Source organism: Ambystoma mexicanum, chromosome 10 (assembly GCF_040938575.1).
Source record: "Ambystoma mexicanum isolate Mex_15411 chromosome 10, UKY_AmexF1_1, whole genome shotgun sequence".
NCBI classification, from domain to species: domain Eukaryota; kingdom Metazoa; phylum Chordata; class Amphibia; order Caudata; family Ambystomatidae; genus Ambystoma; species Ambystoma mexicanum.
This window is the reverse complement of record NC_090932.1, coordinates 1378081980-1378096055: the sequence shown is the minus strand read 5'-3', so window position 1 is coordinate 1378096055 and position 14076 is coordinate 1378081980. Positions and strand designations below refer to the sequence as shown.

Sequence of the window (14076 nt, the reverse complement as noted above, 5' to 3'; positions counted from 1 at the left end):
AAGGGGGAGACCAAACTCAGGAGAGTGGAGGCGGTTCGCCATGGAAATGACATAATTATTGTTGTCTGTTGTCTGAGCAATCGTTTGAGCCCTGAGTCCTCCGAGTCAGAACAGGTCCAAACAGGAATTAGCCTTTTCTTGGTCTGTCACTTTGGACACCCGGGTGAGAGACACCCTTGATCTAAAAATTAAAAACAGAAAGGAAGAGGCAGGGCTAAGAAGGTGGGTGGTATTAGGTCAGGTGACCTAGATCCACTTGCACCTGCTCACCAACTGCAAAGGAAAAGAGGCTGGAGGGCTGCTTAAGTGGGGAAAAGCAGTATCAAACCAGGAAGGCACCAACAGGTTAAAGTGATTGATGGGTAGGCTGGGTTTAGGCCAGGTGACCTATAAGAACCCTGAAGAACTGTGTGGGAACACCACATACAAGCTGCCAGCACATTCTCAAGATCAGCCCACGTGAGCAGAACTCTTACTCAACCAAAAGCATGCTGAGTGCAACTCGAATGGAAACCTTCAGTAGCTCTGCTACTACCTAATGGATCCTACCTTGTGCAGTTTAATGCTACCTGCTGTGGTGTGACTGTGGGGATTGCCGGTTTAATGACTGTCTCAAGAGTGTTAAACAGTTGCAAAATCATTCTTCATCCACCAGTTTGGACTGTGCTAGTGCTATTAAATTGGCCTAAAGTGAAGTTATGACCTCTGAAGTTCCTGCAACTATCACTGAGACTGCCATATCGCCTGGATATGAAGATACACATCACTATCACCACAGAGACTTTCGCAGAAGCATCAAACAGAGCACTGCAATTGGCCAATTGGAGAGAACACCAGATTGGCCAAAGGAGATTCAAGCCCTGTTGGAAAGCTCCGCTCCAACAAATGGGAGCTCCATTCTGGGATCCATTACGGACTAGCTGACAAAACATTTTTCTCTTTCAATCCATTGAAGAGTATTTTTGACTTTTTCTGAAACATAGTCTTGGGGATCACACCTGTGCTCTACATCCTCGCAGCTGGGTTCATCCTCATCGTGATCATCTTTTTATTTCATCATGATGGGAAGAAGTGAACTCGTTCAATGCACCAAAGCTGTATCCTGACTAACAGAAGAAAACTGTTTGGAACTTTTCGTGTGACAAACATCTGCGCATCTCTGATTAAGCAGCAACCGTCAGCGACTGAAGATTGTCTGTTGCCCAGTATCTGCTGTAGCTGGCTCTTCTCGGGAAGAAATGTTTATGTTTCAGTCTTTAGAAAATAGTTAATATTCTAAGTGAACTCTTTTTTTTTTTAGCAAATAACTATTCTGTCATGTTTTAAATGCTCTTTTATTTTGTCACTCTCATTCTCATGATACCTATGATGCCTCCACGGCTTGTTCTACGGCTCATGGCACGTGGGACAAGTAATCTTGTGTCTAACCATCTCAGCCATGTAAGTTGTGTGATCCTTAGGCCCATCCTTGATGCTAATACAAGCCGTGTTCTAATAAATAATAAACAAGAGATAACAAGGCATTACAGACAGACTGCAAATCTCCATCCTAGCTGTAGTTTCAGTCCGCTGATGCTTTTGTTTGGAAATTCTTTATCCGTTGTAGGCGTGTGGAAGCAGGCTACCTCCTCCCATGGGGGCAAACAACTTTAGTTGTTGTAGGCATGTGGTAGCAGGTTACTTGAGCAGTTGTAAGAGCGTGGGAGCAAGCTACCCTCTCCCATCTGGGCAGACAACTTTAGCGGTTGTAGGTGTGTGGAACTGAGCGCCCGAATAGTACAAATAGAATAAGCTTCAGGCCCTGCACACAGCTGTTCGGTGACAGAGCTAGATGAATCGGCACAAGAAGACTAAGGGCTGAAGAGAGAGGCTGTCCAGTTGGGAGGGGCAAACTCCCTCTTTTTTCTTTTACTGGATTTTCTAAAGCTACCAAGCTGGATTCTGGCTATTTTGAAGCATTTTGAGTCTCAAAAGGACTCTGCCTATTGACTTTTGAGCAGAACTTGGGTTCTGTTTGAGCTGTTTAGTGAACAGTTTTGTTCTTTACCCCAAGGCAAATCAACTCGTCACCTAAGAGCAGGTACCCTATTTTGAATTGGCTATACACTGGCACCTTTAAACTCAATGGGCATTCCATTCTTTTTTAAGCAATTCATCATATTTTGTATGCTTTTTTGATTAAAAGATCATGGTTAATAGGTGTTTTTTTTAAATATCTTTGGAATTTTTCCATTTTTATTATTTTCCATTTTTCTTGAATTGTGGATAATCTAGGCATCCAGCCTTCTGCAGCCATCTCAACTCCCTACCTTCTACAGTTAGTATGAGAGACCTTTTACCCTTCTTTGATATCACATTGAGAAAGATATTGAGGTATTGAAGCAGAATCTTCTACGAGGTTAGCTATCATGAGTTGGTGAGGCAGGCGTTGATTGCCTAGCATGATTTGTGAGGTTGCCTAGCTTGACCTAGTGAGGCAGGTAGTTGGTTTATTAGGTGACTTTGGTTTCTTGGAGAAGGTTGATTAGTCTTAGGGCCTCATCACGAGTTTGGCGGTAACCCTTAAATGCGGCGGTAGCGCTATTACCGCCGCATTTAAGGGTCCGACACATCACAGGTTTGGCAGATTTCCCCCCAGCTGTTAGCTGGGGGGAAATCCGCTGAAATTTTGCGCTTACCGCCAGGGGGAAATCCGCCGGCGGTAAGAGTGCGGAAATTCCCCATTGAGCCCAATGGGGAATGGAGAATTCCCGAATGGGCTCAGTGGAGAATGGGCAATACCCGTTCCGCCAAACCCATGATCCGGCACTATTAGCACCGGGGGGTTTGGCGGTAGGGCTATTAACGCCGGCGCTAATAGCGCCGGCATTACCGCCCAATTCGTGATGAGGCCCTTAGTCTTGATTTGAGGTTGAGGCAATGATTTCTGCTTTTTCATTAATGACTTTTTACATGAGAGCAATAGCAGCATTTATTAAGTGTTCGTTATTGAGTCAGAAGTACTTGAACATGAACCTGAGGAATGGGGCATCTATCTTAAATCATTGTGTATTGGTATACATCTCTTAACACATATTTGAAGATGTGAAGGGTTACTGGATGGTGTGTGCAGTGGACTATCAACAGAAAATATATGTGACATTGGTAAACCCCTCCTGTACTGATGAATGAGTAGCAGTCACCCACTGCAGGTGGTTGATTGCTTGCTCTCACTACTGATGCACAGTGACAAGCATATGCTTTTCCCTACCCCTATTCTTCCACAGCCTCTGCTGGGGGGTCTTGGACACTTCCCAGGGGGTCGAGGGAAGGCTCTGGAGGTAGGGGTGATAACAATCACATCAAAAGAAAGAAGATATTTTTAGATTCAAATGAGGAGAGGAGCAGGTCAGAGAATTACCTCATCTGTGAAAATCAGATATAGGTTTCATGACAAACGCACAAACCTAACTCACTCACTGACCTGATGAGATTACCACCGCGAACACTACCTTGTCTGACACAAGATGTAGATAACAATCTGTCATTGGTTCAAAGGGGGCAGAATGGGGGGGTCAATCACAGGCATATATCCCAATGGGGAACTAATAAACATGTCAGGGACAATGGGGTTCAAAATTAAAGAATTGTTTGGATGCGCTCCACTTGAGAAACCCCTCCTCACCTGTCTAAGGAATCCCTTATCATCCTTCATTGTCTGATGAGGCTAAATACTGAATGGACCATCAAACAAATATCTCACAAAAATCCTGAAAACAAATAGGGCTGCTCATCAATGGAGTGGTAACTTTTTCCTGATACCATAAAGACAAATTCTACCAGTGTCATTGGCGTCCATGGAGAGTGTTGGTTTTCTGCCTTCCTGTATGTACAAGGTCACATCCTTTGAACAACCCAACTTCCTGAGCTTTATCATTTTAGCCTCCAATTCATTAATTGGAATCTCAAGGGAGATTTGAGGAGCGTAAAATGGAATGAATACCCCAAGCCACTAGGCCTAACAGAAGAAACAATTGGCACCTTGACCAAAGGGGCAACAATTACACACTGTATCTTCTGAAGTACAAAGTGTATCAGGGGAACTAGGTGAAAAACATAATGTAGAGGTCTCGGTGGCCATGGAAATGACCAGTAACCCTGACCGCGCCATTCAGAGTGGCCTGCAGGCAATGCGAGTTTGCCCGTAATGTACCGGTAAGCAAACCGTTGCAATAGTCTAACCGAGAGGTGACTAATGCAGTGACCAGTAGGGATCTGTTTTTTTTTATGGAGAGGAAAGGTCAGATTTGATTATGTCATTTAGTTACATAGCCACACGAAGAGCGGATTTGTGAGGCTTGTTGTTTCATGGAATGCTCATGGTCGAAAATAACACCCAATGTTTTTACAGCTTTACTGACTGGGATCTGATTACCAGCGATGGTAAAGTGAAAATACAGGGTGTTGAGTTTCTTAATGAGAGAGTCAAAGGCAGTACTGAGAAGCTCTATCTTCTCATTATTCAATGCCAGGGAATTGAGTGCCAATCAAGATTGAATTTCTGTGGCGACCCTGTTCAGGGCACTGGTGTCTACGGAGTGTGTCCCAGTTAGTTCAAACAGTACCTGGGTGTCATCTGCGTAGTTAGCGTATTTGACACCCAGTCCGTTGAGGAGATTGAGTAGAGGACTAATATCGATATTAAATAGGATAGGGGATAGGCAGGATCCCTGTGGTACTCAGCAAGTAGAAGAGATGGGGAGTACCTGGGCATTCTCGATGGCCACCGTAGAAGCTCTAGGGCCCAGGAAGGATATGATCTATTTGGAGGCCCTCTCTGAGTAACTGGTGATGTTTCTTCAGCCTGTCTTGAAGTAGCTTGTGATCAATAAGATCAAATGCTGCGGAGAGGTCCAACAGCATGAGCAATGCTCAGTGGCCCTGTTCTATGATAACTGTGATGTTCGATTTAAGGTCCAAAAGTGCTGTTTGTGTTCCGTGTTGGTCTCTGAAACTGGATTGGTGGGTACATAGGATTTTGTTATCTTCTATAAACCTCTGTAGCTGCAAATATGCCACTCTGTCAATGATTTTTAAAAGATAGGGGACATCAGTTATTGGCCGATAGTTCTTGGCCAATGCTGGATCAAGGGTGTTTTTGTTTAAACTCCAAATCGCTCTGCCACATGCTCTTACTACCTCCCGCCTCTGCTGGTCCCTCAGATATTGGGTGCCTCTGCCTGCCTAGACGTTCCTTCTTTCCTACTATTTATGCTGTCAGCTGATCATCCATTTCCTCTTCATATCAACTTATTGTTCCCTTCCTGAGCTGTCTCTGTTCTCTCATCTGCTCCGTGTGTACTTTTACCTCCTTCTCCAACTCCTGAATGCTCTTCTCTCTTCCACTCCACCTGGTCTTTCACCACATTGGTCTCCCTCTCCTCAGAATTATGTCTCTCTTTTTTCTAACCTTCTGGCAACATTCTCCCAAACGTCCTGGGTTTCTTTATGTCCAGATGCTTGATGTTCTTCACCTCATCCTTCCTTCACCTCCAATAACCCTGGTGCTCTCAATCAAGTTACCTCCTTCTTGTTTCCCCAACACCTCTTTTCCCCTCCACTAGCAACCTCCAAAATCATTCCTTTCTTGCTTCCAGCATACTCCTCATCACCACCTCTCTCTCTCCAAACTACCATGGGCTTCTACTACAAGCCTTTATTTTTACAGGGCCTTGACCCCACCTTTCTGCCTCCCGTGGACTTGGTAGAACAAAGGAGTTTCTCTCCATGCAATTGGTATAGAGATGAATTAATGGCTTGGGGATGGCTTGCAGTATTGATGTGGGACTTGGGACTGGTTAGTCCCTTCATGTGGGCGATCCTCTCTCTGCACACCCTGGCCTCACCCTTGGCCAGAACTATTTTAGCCTAATAGGCCTTAGGTGTGTGTTCGGGGACCTTGTAAGGCGACTGGTTAGTGCTCCAGTTTTCTGGCTTCGTTCGTATGCCACTCCTTCCCCCGTTGGTTTTGGATATCATTTCTCCACATACGTGAGGGTAGCCAAGCATGCAGATGCTGATGGCTCTTTGGGTCTGTCCCTCATAATCCGTTCCCTTAGCCACCAAGATCGTGGGAGCAGGAGGGGCAAACCAGAGGATCCTCCCCACACGGTCCCTGGTCCCTTCTCACATAGGGGGATGGAGGTACTCGGAACCCTTTGCCACATGAAATCTGCACTTTCATTTGCACTTTATATTGGTGGTTTATGGAATAGTACATTTTAGATAGAAATGTACTTTTCTTGCATTTGCACTTTACTTTGGAAAAAGAGTATATACAAATTGGAGAAAAATAGACAACATTCATATTAAAAACAGCAACAAAAACAGAATGAGTTAGATCAATAAAAAAGGCTGTGTTCTGAATTGTAATTCTATGACAAGACAGGTGGCTCGCATTATGCTATACTTTCTTTATTACTGCCACAACAGCTTTTCAGCTTATAACTTTTAAAACTTCAACATTTATAACTTTTTTCAGCTTATTTTAGAAAAAATGTAAATTTGGGTTTAAAAGTTCTCAAAACCAAGTAAGCCCTTAAGGTCACACTCCAAAATTACAAGTTCCATGATCCTCCGGGTTTAAGTAGTGCGGACCTCTACTACTGCACCTATCAGCATGCAGGTCAGTCCATAAGAGCCCTCCACCCCAGGTCCTTTCCTCTTTCTTTTTGCTGCCCAAGAAAGATAAGTACCTCATATATACCAAGCTTCTGTATTTGCTTAATTAATATAATTTTTTTCACAAAATTCATTGTACAGCGCGAGCGGGAAGCGCACTTAGTACTAAAATGAATGTTTTGTATGCCAGCGTTAGTTTTCACGGCGCGTGATAGTCAGAGAAGCACATATTTTAATGTGCATTCGATGGAACTTGAGGTGAGTAAACCCGTTGTTAGTTGTTAAGAGGGAGGCGGGTCCGACGCCGCGAGCGAACGCGCTCGCCTCAGGCAGCCGGCCCCGCTCCTTCCATACTACAAAGCCACGCCGGTGAACCTGGCGGGCATCAGGACCCAGGGAGCGGGAGAGGATTAATCTCCTGGCTTCTCTAACGCTTGCGCGTACAATTTAACAGTGCGATCACGAAGCTAACAGAACTCTACAGCCTCACAAGCACTTGAAGAAAACAAAAAAAAAGGGGGAATAATAAATCAAAGGACAGATTCCTTCCAGAGGATATCTCTGTACAGCATAGCCTGTCAGTTTTACAGAGCAAGAGACAAGTCAAGAGCTTGTCCAACCCCTTGGCTGACAAGACAGATTTGGCACTGCCAAGTACAAGATATGGCTCAATGCAAAAGCCCTGGTCAGACTCCATCCACTTCACCAGAGTGGTCAGAAGAGGAATGGGAAGAAGGTCCTTATCAACAAGATACTGACCTCTCCCAAAGTTTTAAACAAGTGCTGGGAGACTCACTCACCAAGGCAGTCTCACAACGAGTCCAGCCTATCGCACAAAGGTTGGAAGTTTTGGAGGCTATAATGGCAGAACAGTAAGCTCGCCTTGCCAGAAAGAGAAGAGCAGATAGCCCCGGAGATGGCCCGTCAGCCAGACATCCAGCTGGGGTTGATTCTGAGGGGCGTAAAGCAGCTCGGAAGAGCAAAAACTCTTCAACCCCCCCAAGTTACTTAGAAAGGGAGGATACTGCTCCCCAAGGAATAAGCGACCCGGTCGCTAGGCTGAAAAGAGCCTTCCTGAAACAGAAAAAAGAATGCCAGGACAGACGCACTACCCCAGGGGTGAACAATTCAGGGGACAATGAAGAAGGCTATATGCCTGATGATGAGGGAGGAGATGAGAATGACACCTTTCAACATGTCAAAGAGGATGTAGACCCTCAGGAAGGGGAATAACACCGCTGGCATGTTTGACCCAGAGGTCATCAGGCACCCGAAATCCTCGGAGTGGTTGCCATCGCCTAGGGTGGCAGCTTACATGGCACAACACATACGTTAACCGCTGGAACGAGAAGTACGGTCACGTATGCAATCAGAGTGCCCCAGACCAGACTTACCGGGGAAACTAGTGGATACACCAGACCTAGATCCCAAGATGGCCACTTTTGTAACTAAAACTGCACGAGACATAGGAAGGGAGTTGACCGCGCATGGCGAGGGTGCCAAGACAAGGTCCTCGACATTGCAGGTCCATTAGCCAAAATAATGGATCTAGCAGAGAAAGCAAAAGACACTGGGTCCCCGGTGGACATTCCCGCCCTCGCTAACTGGGCCCAAAGAGTAGTGTGTCTTCTGGGAAACGCGAACTGTGCACCCTCATCAGAAAGGAGAAGAGGTGTTCTGCTGAAAATCGATAGCAAACTAAGTGACCTAGTCTCTTATCAGGCAGGCGAAAGCGCCAAAGGCCTGTTATTTGGTAAAGCATTCGCTAAGGAGATGTCCCAGTTTGTGGGCACATATTCAGCGCTGGAGAGAGCCCGGAGTTTGAAAAAAAAGATTTTCCCGAGTCGAGTTTTTTACGGGACCGGACGCCAGAGGGGTTGTGCGTCCGGTCTGTTCAACTATCACTGTAGACTCCAGGGACTGCGCGCCCAATACTGGGAAGGGAAACAACAAGACACCTTCTTCCCGACCAGATCCAGGTGTCCCAGAGGTCGCAGAGGGAGAGGGTCCTATCATCAACCTAATGCATGAGAAGGTGAGTGCAGTAAGCATGAGAGTAGGAGGGAGAACCCTTCAGTTTCTGAGCGCATGGCAAGCTTTGTCGCGCGATGCATGGGTGTTGCAAGCGGTAGCAGGGCTACGTCTAGATTTTGTGGGGAATCCCTTCCAGAGTACAGAACCACGTCCCATTCACATGGCAAGCGAGGAAGCAGCACTGTTGCACAGCGAACTGCTCAAATTGAAAGGCAAGGACGCCATAGAGCGAGAAGTTCAAGGAGGACCAGGGTTCCGCAGCAACATGTTCCTAGTACACAGAGGGGACAAGATACGGCCTGTCATAAATTCAAAGAATTTGAACGAGTGGCTGGTATACAACCACTTCAAGATGGAAGGTATCCATCTGCTCCGAGACCTCCTTCGTGCAGGAGATTGGTTGGCTCGCCTCAATCTGAAGGACGCTTACCTTACGATTCCGATAGCTCAGGAATTTCGGAGGTATCTCTGCTTCCGGTGGAACGGAGAAACATGGCACTTCACATGTCTTCCGTTCGGCCTAGCGTCAGCACCCTGTGCATTTACGAAACTGATGAGATCGGTAGCAGCGGCCAAAAGAGAGAGAGAGATTTGCATTATTATTTACCTAGATGACATTCTTGTGCTGGGCCCAGACAAGGTGACTCTCACCAAGAGCGTCCAGTGGATCTTCTCGCTCCTGTCATCTCTCAGATTTTTTGTGAACTTGGACAAATCCCAATTGGTACCTGTCCAGAACCTAGAATTCCTAGGATTCAGCATAGATACTCTCAGAGCAACGCTCGAGCTTCCACATCGCAAAGTAAGAGCAATAAAGAAAGAACTCAGGCTAGTGATAGCGAAGAGAGTGACTTCACTGAGGAGCCTCGCCAGAGTAGTGGGTCTGCTTGCAGCCTCTATTCAGGTCATTTTTCTCGGCCCCCTCCACTATCGAGCCCTACAGAGGCTAAAGATAAAACACCTAGAAGGAGGACTCGGTTACCATCAATTGGTGACCCTAGATGCCGACGCCATTACGGAGCTACACTGGTGGCTCCAGAATATGGAGGCCTGGAATGGCCAAGCAATTTTCGTGGTTTCCCCAGACCTCATCATAGAGTCAGATGGGAGCAGAACAGGCTGGGGGGCCCGGTGCGAAAACATAGAGACAGGAGGGAAATGAAATGGTCAGAGCAAGAATTGAGCCTCCACATAAACTGTCTCGAGTTATTAGCAGGGTCATTCGCAGTCTGCGCCTTTACGAAGGACACGGTCAAATGTTGCGTGCTTGTCAAGATGGACAACATCTCTGCAGTGCGTTATGTCAACAAATTAGGAGGAGCGAAGTCCAAATTACTAGCAGAACTAGCAAAAGACTTCTGGCCTTATTGCCTCCAGAATCAGATAGCAGTACGGCAGAATACCTACCAGGCACTCTCAACAAGGTAGCAGACTGGAACTCACAGTATCTTGTGGATTCCAGAGACTGGAAGCTACACCCGCAGATCTTCAAGGAGTTGCAGAAACTCTGGGGTCCCCTACATATAGATCTGTTTGCATCCAGACTGAACGCCCAAACCCAGATATACTTCAGCTGGAGAATAGACCCGGGTGCAGCTGGCACGGATGCATTCCTCCAACCATGGAGCGGAGCGCTCCACTATGCCTTCCCTCCGTTCCTCATGATTACAAGCGCATTAGCGAAAGTTCGCAGGGAAGAGGCAGAGCTCGTGATAGTACTCCCCATCTGGAAATCGCAGCCCTGGTTTCCAGTAGCGATGGAACTTTCTACGGATTTTCCAAGGACAGTTCCTCATCAGCCGGACCTTCTGCTCGGTCCATCCGGACAGACGCACCCGATAATAACGGCGGGCACATTGCGGTTGATGGTCTGAAAGGTTTCAGGAAAAAGTGGGATTTGCCAGGCATTTCGCAACTCGCTGCAGATTGCATCAGAGATTCCTGGGCGCCTTCCACCATTAGGAGCTATAACGCTGCATGGAACAGTTGGACCTAGTGGTGCACAGAGCATAGTCTGGATCCCGTTTCTGCCCCTGTAGTAGAAATACTCAACTTCTTAGCTGAAAAATGTCAGGAAGGTAGCGCCTTTAGGACTATAGGAGTGTTTAGGTCAGCAATCTCAGCAGGACATAACAGAGTAGAGAATGCCGCCGTTGGCGAACACCCCACAGTCCTGCGACTACTGAGAAGGATGAAGCTGAAAAGGCCTCCTGAACCAAAATACGCAGTATTGTGGGATGTTAGAGAAGATTTCACACTTTTTCTCGCATGGCCAGAGAACAAACATCTTTCTCGCTCCCAGCTATCAGGAAAATTAGCAATGCTTTTGCTTTTGCGTGCCGAAGAGTATCCAATGTGGCAAGCACTGGAAATTGATAGGAAAATATTATACTCAGACGGAGTAACCTTTACCATTGCTAAACGAACAAAAACAGATTCTAGAGTTATTTCCTACGCCTACTTTGTCGAGAATAAGAAGCTCTGTGTAGCACATTGTATTAAAGATTACGAGACTGTGACAGGGCACCTGAGACCTAGAGGAGTAACCCAGTTGCTAATAGCGCGTAAAAAGCCTTACCATGCGGTAGCAACAGCGACAATCGCTAGATGGGTGTGAGAGGTTATGCATTGGGCAGGGATAGACCTAGCCCAGTTTGGTGCGCATTCTGCTAGGGGCGCAATGGTTTCTAGAGCTTTCTCAGCAGGAGTGTCCCTTCAGGATATCATGAAGTCAGCCGATTGGTCCTCTGAATCGACTTTTAAGACATTTTACTTCAAGCCTGTGTCTGACATAACAAATAGAGTGGTGGCAAGCTTTGAACAAGCATAATGCAAGCCTCCTGTCTTGTCATGGAATAAAGATTGCCCACGCTTACAGCTCAGGAAGTCTTCATTCTATTAAAGACAAGGAGGCAAACATTATATCCCACCCAGATTATTGACGAAAGCTAAATTTATATGTCGTGTATTAGATGTCCAGCTTTGTCTGATACCCTCCCTGATGTATTATTCTCTGTTTTCTCGGAGGAGATGAATAGAAAGCGGCCTGATTGGAGACAAGGGATTAAGGCATGTGCACTTACCAGTCGCCCGTGAGACCCCGAGCTATGGCAGTTCGGAACCACAGTTACAGTTCTGTTGAATGGTTGTAGATGATCAACCTTAAGACTGTTGGAGTTCTTTGCGATGTTCAAAATGGAAAAAGAAAGAGGAAAGGACCTGGGGTGGAGGGCTCTTATGGACGGACCTGCATGCTGATAGAGGTCAGGACTACCTAAACCCGGAGGATCATGGGACTCATAGTTTTGGAGTGTGACCTTAAGAGCTTTCTTGCTTTTGAGTACTTTTAATCCCAAATTTACATTTTTTCTAAAATAAGCAGAAAAAAGTTATAAATGTTGAAGTTTTAAAAGTTATAAGTTGAAAAACTGTTGTGGCAGTAATAAAGAAAGTATAGTATAATGCTTGCCTCCTTGTCTTTAATAGAATGAAGACTTCCTGAGCTGCAAGTGTGGGCAATCTTTATTGGCACTAATACTGGACTCCTTTTGCGATTAATAGACTACGCTGTTTGGTTTGCCAATGCTTCCCCCTGTTCTTTAAAGTGAGAAACATACTTACGGCTAAAAACGCTGGGCTGATAGCTACCCAGCAAACCCTCCAGAACATTCCAGGGGCAAATCCCAGCATGGCTTTCACGTCATTGCAGAATCTCGTAATTCCTGATAAGGAAACAAAGGGCGCAGTAAAGTGTAAGTACATTTTTCTAAAGGGATCGTGAACATTTCATATTCATTTACAAAAGCGCGCGTCAAGGATACACTAGTACTTTATAAGAATTCTATGCAGGTGCTTGAAAGGGCGGCATTATTGTACATTTACACGTGCACAAATGCTGCACATGGGTGATCACATTGTCACATTCGGACAATGGAACTGCATACGTGCAATCAGCATTTGCGCATGAGCTGATGTGATTGCATTTATGCAGTGTTTGCACATGCACGAATATCCTGTAACACCTCGCTCAGTGTTCATTAACAGTTTATTTCTAATATTGATCATACTGCTTCAGGGGAATTCTTAGCTCCGAATTCACCCTTTGTTAAATGGCTTGCCTTACTTTTGAGTTATTTTAAATTGAGTGGCGTACATCTTATGCCTGGCTGAGTTTTAGTACACCATTAAGTTTGATTGTCAATACTAATCTTTTATATTCTCCATAGGTTACAGGAGGCCACTCAAGGTGGGTCTTTCTTTTGGCCGCTGATACTGAATTATATGTATGGCAGTATGCTAGAATTGATTTCGGAGTGTCTGTGCCCAACTATATTCCTCCAATTGTCAATGGCTGGTCCTTGATGACTATCTGCCAGATCTCATCCGGTGGTATAATAAGAACTGAGTGGGCTAATAGTTACCCAGAAAACCTTCCAGATCATTTGGAAAAACCCCACTTTGGCTTTCACAGAATTGCAAAATCTCAGTTTTTCTAATAGCAGAATAAAACATGCAGATGTGTTTCATCATACTTTACCAATCACAACCTCAACCTAGGTTAGTGGTGTAAGAAAATCCTGTACAGTCTCATAACCTAGTCCCAGCCCTCTAATGAATATATGTTCTCCACTTCTTCTATTGGGCAGTGATGCAATATTTATTTATTTATTTTGAAACTTGTAAAGCACAGCAAACTCAAAGGCATCTAGGCAATAGGAAAGCATTTAGCAAGGGTGACTGAATATCTTGTTTAATATGAATGGTACCGAATGGGTCTTGACAACCAATATTTGAGAGAAAAAGAAACTATGTTCTTGGTCCCTCTTTGTACAAAGTTGAAATTGACTTTGAGGGATTTGGGCCAGTGCACTGTACTTTGATACGTGCATATTACAGGTCCTGAACTCGGTCATTGTGGTGCTGCCCCAGTAAGGGCACATGCACGTGGCGGAGTGACGTTGTGCTCCATCACGTGCAGTATAAATAAAGTGGGCATTCCCGGCCGCCGCAGAGCGACCGGGGAGCCCGAACCGACTACAAGTGCGGGCGGTGCCTTTGTAGGCGGGAGGGGGCTCACGGCACTCCGGATGTAACCGGAGACACATCACAGTCATCCGGAATGTTTATGCACAGAAGAGTTTGTTTCAACATGGAAGGCAATCTCAAGGTTGGCATTATAGCATTCCAATTCAGACTTTAGCATACTCTGTGGGTGTTTAGTGAACAATTGTGGAGTACAGTCAGCATCAGGAGATCCCACTTCAGTTTCTCATGTCATAGCTTCTTGCAACCACCCCCATGATGTGCATGCTCTCCGTTTCTAATAGCGTTTCCTTACTGTTGCAAGATGGCCGCAGCTCTTGCTCTCGCCTTCCCAAGGCT

General features: G+C 45.7%; 1 protein-coding gene across 1 annotated transcript in view; it reads right to left on the bottom strand.

The window, feature by feature from the left end:
- The window catches only part of LOC138492335 (sodium-dependent serotonin transporter-like), an 821649-nt gene that overhangs the window by 198204 nt on the left and 609369 nt on the right, over positions 1-14076 (bottom strand). The window contains exon 11 of the mRNA XM_069619389.1: positions 12316-12416. Coding sequence (XP_069475490.1) covers positions 12316-12416 — 101 coding nt within the window. The remainder of the gene's footprint in view (positions 1-12315; positions 12417-14076) is intronic.